The sequence below is a fragment of the Trematomus bernacchii genome, unplaced genomic scaffold (assembly GCF_902827165.1).
Source record: "Trematomus bernacchii unplaced genomic scaffold, fTreBer1.1, whole genome shotgun sequence".
Classification (NCBI taxonomy): Eukaryota; Metazoa; Chordata; class Actinopteri; order Perciformes; family Nototheniidae; genus Trematomus; species Trematomus bernacchii.
The window spans coordinates 444,792-452,028 of record NW_022987641.1 but is presented as its reverse complement, the minus strand read 5'-3'; the positions used below and the strand labels follow the sequence as shown (position 1 = coordinate 452,028).

The 7,237-nt window shown below is 44.5% G+C and overlaps 1 protein-coding gene across 1 annotated transcript; it reads right to left on the bottom strand.

Annotated features, from left to right (window-relative positions):
* Positions 1 to 3,266: 3,266 nt before the first annotated feature.
* fbxl14b (F-box and leucine-rich repeat protein 14b) lies at positions 3,267 to 6,780 on the bottom strand. Its single transcript, XM_034133268.1, has one exon. The coding sequence runs from the start codon at positions 6,148 to 6,150 to the stop codon at positions 4,948 to 4,950; it is 1,203 nt and encodes a 400-aa protein (XP_033989159.1). The 5' UTR covers positions 6,151 to 6,780; the 3' UTR covers positions 3,267 to 4,947.
* Between the last annotated feature and the right edge of the window lie 457 nt (positions 6,781 to 7,237).

The window sequence follows — 7,237 nt, the reverse complement described above, 5'->3', positions numbered from 1 at the left end:
TACACATGTTAGCGATATATATTGGGCAGAAATGGGGGCCTTTGTCTAATTTGAGTGCTTGTAAGCGTTTGAATTAAATTGTTGGGAAGCTGTCAATCATGCAGACAGGCAGGAAACGAGGGTTTGAAGAGTCACTGGCACTCAGAGCGAGATATATTCTTAACAGAAAGCCATTTGGTGCGCACTTTGATCCCAGCTGCCTTTCAGTGCACACACTGTTGCGTGGCTGCTCCAGGGAACCTTTGAGTTACACAGGAAACCAACCCCCCACAAATCCCCACATGGCAGTGTTAGTGCCTTGCTCAATGTATTGGGGACTTCATCAACAGCTTTCAGTCTCTTTCTCAAGTGACTGATTTCTCTTCTTGCTGAGTGTGGATGAAGCACGACAGTTTTGATACATGTGTTGCTCATTATGGGTACTTTTATACATATATACATATATATATATACAGACATATAGATCCCCCTTGATGTGTGAATATGTCTTAAAGAAATAGTTTGATATTTTGGGACCAGGCCTATTTGCTATATTGCTGAAAGTAAGACAAGTAAATCCATACCACTCATGTATGTGCTGTTAATATGAGGCTAAAGCCAGCAGCTGGTTAGCTTAGCTTAGCATAAAGACTAAAAACATGGGGAAAAGGCTCATCCAAATTTAAGCACCTCTGAAGATTACCGATTAATATGTTATATTTTGTTTGTTTTAGCCAAGATCTAGCTTTTAAACTAGCGAGTTACTAGGCAGATTCTAATAAAAACGTTGGACGTAGTCAAGCTAGCCGTTTCCCTCTTCTTTCAGTCTTTATGCTAAGCTAAACGAAGCTAATCTTCTTCAAATTCAATGGACGGATTTGAAAGTGGTGTCAATCTGCTCCTTTTACTATTGGATGGAAAGAAAACAAGCCCATTGTCCCAAATTGTTACAGAATACTTGCTCTGTGTTAGCATGCGTACAGTAGTCTTTTAAAAACAACAATTAGATTTGGTGATCTGCAGTCATTTCAATTCAATTTTTGTGTAAAGAAAATAAATATCAATATCCTTTAGGTTACACTTGTTTCCATACAATGGATGTTTAAGGTTTACAATGGAGCTACATATCATGCTCTGTTACCACATAATGCACAACACCCGGCAGTGAAACTCAGGAGCTTCATCCACACTCCGCTCTCTCTTATTCAAAATGCAAATTGAGACTGCAACTGATACAATAAGGGACGCATTTGCATTCCCCTCACAGTCTGTTCTGGGAGAATTGTCTCATCGAAAAAAAGAGTTTCAGTTTTTAAGGAATTGGTGCTACACAGGTGGCCCGCCTCCAAGGACTCTCAAACAAACAGCAATGGAGGACAGTGAGGCAAGGTGACCGAATGTAGAAAAAACATGACAACCCTCCACCCTGCTGATGTGTCCTTGAGCAAGACTCCCCAGTAGCTGAGCCTGACCTCAGACCTCCCTGTGGAGGGGGACAGACAAAAAGAGACTTTCCCAATGGGGATTAATAAAGTATCAGATTATCATTTGAATGCAGCTGATTGTATCTCTGTCAGTCTACATCTCAGCCTGCAGACCTTTCTGTAGAGCGCGTCATGTGACCTTGTCTCGTAAGTCTCCTGTATCTGTTGGCAAAGGTCTGCAGACCCAAATGTTGAATGATAAAGAAACAATTGGCTGCGTTGTACGCCTCCCACCTCTCTATTCATTTATCCGTTTTCAAGCTCCAATTGTAACTTCACCCCCCTTTTATTTGAACTTCTAACTTTCTTCTTGAATTCAACCAAACCGACTCACATAGATTAACCACATGTTTGTTCGTAGTCATCAAAAGCCACATCATTTAAAACACTCTTACTTTATAGGCAAAACACATAGGCATTCATAGCTCAACTTTTAAGTCTGTATATATTTCTTTCTGGGTTTTCCAAACCGATGTTCAGATGTAACAAGGATAGAGGCACAAGATGTCACAGACGAATCTTTCACATCTCAGTGTGCACTCGTTGCAGAGTTATTGCACAAGACCAAAGGCCAGCTAAAGCAAACTTAAGAAACAGCAAACAGTGACATTCCCTCCTCTCTCTGTCCTCTTTCTTCCCGTCTCTCTGTCCCTGTGGTCAACAATCCCTCCGCTGCCCTTTATCCCCAAATCCCCATGGACAGAGAGTCAGGGGAGGGAGAATGCTTAAATGCTTTGAATGATGGTGTGGAATGCTAAAAAGCGTGTGTGTGTGTGTGTGTGGCTGAAGGGGGGAGCAAGGAGCAGGGGTTGGGGTATGGGTGGGGGGGGTCTCCTGCCTGGTCTAGGATCTGGTATGCGTGACTGAACAAGAGGAGGAGAAAGAGAGGAAAAAGAAAAAAACAAAACCCCCCACCAAAACCTGCCTTCCTAACTTCTAAAGACAGACAATGGCTACTGACTGGACTGGCAACCCTGTGTGTGTGTGCGTGTGTGTGTGTGTGTGTGTGTGTCACTTCACACACAGGGCACGTCCTGATGGAAAGCAGAAATCTACTCTAACCAACTTTAGATCTCATTACTCCGCACATGCAGCCGTACAGACGCAGCTCTGCCATATGTGAAATAAAAAACTTCAAAAATAAATAAAACGAACACCCAAAACCTGACATATTAACCATGAAACTTTGAGACTTAAATGTGAGACCAAACTGCCCTACCAGTTGAGCCGCTACACCTTTTTCTCTGCTGCATTTCAGGATGAAAGACAGACGTTGATGATTAAAAAAAGTCAGCAGGCTAGAACAGCTTCCTATAATAAACGCCCTGGTGATAATTAATTACACAGGCACTGCAGCCAAATCAAGACGGCAAGCATCCATTTTGAATCTCCTCGTAAATAATAAAACAACACAACAGATTTGTTCGTCTTTCAGCCCTTTGAGAAGCAAGGCTGGACTGATCAGGGACAATACTCAGAAATATGTGGGTGGTTATTAGGAGCTAGGCATTCTTACAAAAGCCCCAATTGTATTAAATGCCCATGATAATGGACAATATAACAATACTGACTGTTTAAGGAATAAACAATGTTCGACAATAACAATGTGGAGAGATTGTTCACATCCTTAAAGAAAAGACACACAGCATGACAACAGGGAAGTGCTACACCTACACAAAAGTAGGCCACACAGCTCTTTTTCGTTCATTATATAAATATCTTTAATTGTTTAAACCGTAAGAATATAAAACAATTTAATTTTGGGATTCTGCAGTTTTTCTTCTTCTTTACAAACACATAATATACAGTACATCTTTTTTATTTTCAAACACACACAGCTTTTTCAGCAGGACGCACATCCGTATATTAATTTGAGCAGGTCATTGCATTACATTAAAACGTGCACACACACACAGGCCTCGGTGTGTGCACGTGTGTGTGTGTGTTTGGTGTGTGTGAAAGAGAGAGATGGGGAGAGAAAGAGATGCATTCCGCCTGTAACCCGACACGGAGAGAGGGAAAGAAAAAGAATCGATGGCTCCTTATTCTGAGCGTGTCTCAAAATGGATTCAGGGTATTTTTATTCGGGGAGAGATGGGGAAAAAGAGGAGGAAAAAGATATCCCTTACCCCTCCTCTCTTTTCCTCCCTCCCTCTCTCTCACCGGTGAGAGCAACATGAATATGAATGCGACCTGTGTTGGCATTAACGTGGGAAAATAAAGCCATGAGACAAACCCTGATTTATTTTGATCAATAAAGGGTAGAAGATATAGAAATCACTTCAATTTGAAGTACGACGCTCTGAACATCCACTGACATGTATTCCCACCAGCACCCCTTAGATTCCTGCTTATGGTTTAACGTTGGGTTTAATACCAGCCTGATTATATATTTGATTTAGCATTGTAGCACTTTGATATTCCTATGTGAATGTAGGTATTTCTTCTAAGGGTATGCTGATAATCTTGCCTCCTTTATACTGTATGTCAAAGCTTGAACACATCACGTCTCTTAAGGACATAAAAGTTGGACTTTATCCCAAAATAATGAGGAAAACAAACCATATAAAAGCTCTTGCACACAAGCGGGGCTGTTTTTTTTTTGCATAAAGCGTCGTCATTAAAATCTGAAAAGATTTTACAGCTCGTTTTCCCCTTTCCCTTTCTCTCTGGGAAATAGTTTGCTGTTTACGGGGCTAAATTAACAAAGGTAGTTAGATTGTGTCCTTTCTCCAGCTCTGCTCACGGAGGAGGGAGAGGGGGAGGGATGGGGGAGGGGGCGGACACAGTCCCTTTAGGCACATTTTCTCCCAGTCTCTCATTCTCGCTTTCCTTCTGTTTTTTTTTTAAGGGTATACACCCTTTGAAAACAACCACATACGAGGTAGCCAAATGTTTTTTAGGCGTGATGGCTGTAGCGGAGATTAGTCATAAGTGTATTCGATCCAGACTCACTTTAAAACAATACAAATAAAGTTTTTAAACCTCACTTTGCTTTAAATCAAAACGTGGATGCAACTTTGGATGGATGCAAATGTAACTTTAAGAATTGTTCTTGAAGCAAGTTTCAGTAAATGAATGTGAAACAAGCTTTGCATTGCAAGTTATTCCAGTATGTCAGACTTTCTGAGATATTAAAACGGAATTATACAAGATCAACATATTTGCTAAGAGGGATTTTCAAGAGCTCATAGCAAAAGTAAGTTTAAATTGCTTCCTACCAGGCAGGATATTAGGTCATATCAAACACAAATTGAAATCTTGCAAGGCCAACAGAGGAAAAATAAAACATTTTTAACATAATTGTTGTCACATGGGAGAAGCACACCTTACACAACCCCACAGGAGACTAAAGGGAGGCTTTCTCTCTTTTTAAACAAGAAAAGAAATTTACCCGCCCAACTATTCCCCCTCTTTCTGCTCCTCAGGCCCCCCTCGGTCCCCATCCAAAACCAGAAGAACAAAAAGGGCAAAACATTTCCAATCACCTCACTTTCTCACTCTCTGTCATCTGCCAGAGTCCCAGGTTCAACACTTTAAGGCAGGGGAGCTGTGTGATCCTCTCCAGCCCCCTCTTGGTGATCTTGGTACATCCATACAGGTCGATGCCCGCCAGCTGGGTCAGGTGGTCCGCTATGAGCTCCAGCCCTTTGTCCGTGATGCGCACACACTGTCCAATGTTCAGGGTCCTCAGCTCGTGCATCTGCCTCACCATACGGTTTATCCCGTCGTCAGAGATGTGACACGAGCACAGGGACAGGGACTTGAGCTGGTACAGCCCCTGGGCGATGTATGCTAGGGACTGGTCCCCTATCTTATCGCAGAAGGAGACGTCAAGCCCGGAGAGCCTCAGGGTGCCCATGGCGAGGTGCATGGTCCCCGTGTCACTGATGTTGTCACAGGATCGTAGGTTGAGGCTCCACAGCGAGGCCATGTGGGAGAGGTGGATCATCCCAGCGTCTGAGATCCCCCCGCAGAAGCTCAGGTTCAGAACCCGGAGCTTGGTCAGCCCCTTGGAAATGTGTTTGAGTGACAGGTCCGTCAGTTTCTGACAGTCCTGCAGAGTCAGGTACTCCAGGTTCAAACAGCCCTCCGCCGCGCTGCGGGTCATACCGGCCAGGTGTCCAATCCCCACATCCGAGACATGCCTGCAGGACCTCAGATTGAGGCTCTTGAGCCGGTGAAGGCCCCAGGCTATCAACAGAAGCCCAGTGTTGGTGATGTTGCTGCAGCCACCAAGCTCCAGCACCTCCAGGTTCTTCAGATACTGAGCTATCCTGCCCAGACTGGAGTCTGTGATCTGCTTGCACAGACTCAGGTTCAAAACCCTCAGAGATGGGATCTCCTGCACAAACGCATGACCCAGCCCGTTATCTGTGAGGTTGTAGCAACCGGACAGATTGAGGGACTCGATGTTAGGCATTCCCTGGATCACATAACTCAAGCTGCGGCGCAGGGACAGGATCTGGACCCTCCGGATGCCCCTGGCCTGGAGGCTGGGGAACAGAGAGGGATTGGCCCGGCGGAGGTGCAGCTTGGCCTCCACCCCCCTCCACACTGACTTGTGGTAGGAAGCGTCCTTCCAAGCGATACACACTTGTGCTACCCTGCCTTTGTCCCTCACGTCCAGATAGCTAAAAATCATGGCCAAAATTTCCGGGAAGAGGCACGAAATGTGCGTCTCCATTGTTTTTCAAACCCCAGGCATATAAGAATTAATACTCCACACCTCCAAGGCTGAGCAAATACCCTTCTCCCCTTCTCTTGCAATTATGCAAAAGTATCAACAGTCCCAGTTATCCACAGAAGTAAAAATAAATAGGAGTTGTTTGTTTCTCTCTTTTCTCACATTGAACTGTGCAACATCGATCCAACTCTCTCCAAACCCACGTGATCCGGTCTCGTTGCGCAGTAGGATTCAACTGCATTTAAAAATGAGGAAAAACAAAAAAAGCGTTTATTCCTGCCTCAACTCCTCTCTCCGCCAAAAAGAGGAAGAGAGGGGGCTATAGGAAGGAGGAGGAGAGGAGGAAAACGTCAATCCTTCCCCCTCTCTCTCCCTCTCTCAGACGACGCTTCCTTGTATTAAACCTACTGAAAGCCTTCCTCTCTCGGCCGAGCGGGGATCCAGACGGTCGTGCATTTCAGAATAAGAAAGTAAAAATAAAACCATCACTCTGTACGCCGCCTGTTCAAAAACATGTCCATGATAGAAAAGCAGGAAAGATAGAGCTAGGTTGGCTTTGTAGGCAGAGTGAGAGAGAGAGAGAGAGGGGCGTCCTGGGCTCAAAGCCTTTGTCTGCTCTTTTCAAACCGACTTGGCAGGGACCCCGAGACTCTAGCTGTACGGCAGGGGTGGAGGCAAGTAGTAGTACTACTTTTAGCGGTTAAACAGAGATTAAATAACAAAGAATGCTGCAAGTAGCGTCCTTAACGTATTCTAATGCTTGGACATGTGTATGGTGATATTTAATATGCGATGCAGCGCGACATTAATTCGTAGTCTTATCGCACCCCCCTACCCCCTCCGTGTCACTCAGTTGGTTTGTCCCGCCTCAGCTGGAACGGTGCGAACAGTTTCCCTTGGAAACCAACTTCTTACAATTCAGTTCACTCTGGGCTTTAACCCTTTGAGCGGACCACACAGGAAACACAGAAGCGGAGAAGTCCTTTTCACCCCGCTCACTTGGCATAAATATAAAGTATTTTTTATTTGCGTTTTTTTTGTTGGTGTTGTTGTTGTGTGGATATAGCAAAGCGTCTCCACAACGGCC

Coding starts and splice junctions, on each gene's coding strand:
- fbxl14b (XM_034133268.1), bottom strand. CDS start 6,150: ATGGAGACGCACATTTCGTGCCTCTTCCCGGAAATTTTGGCCATGATT.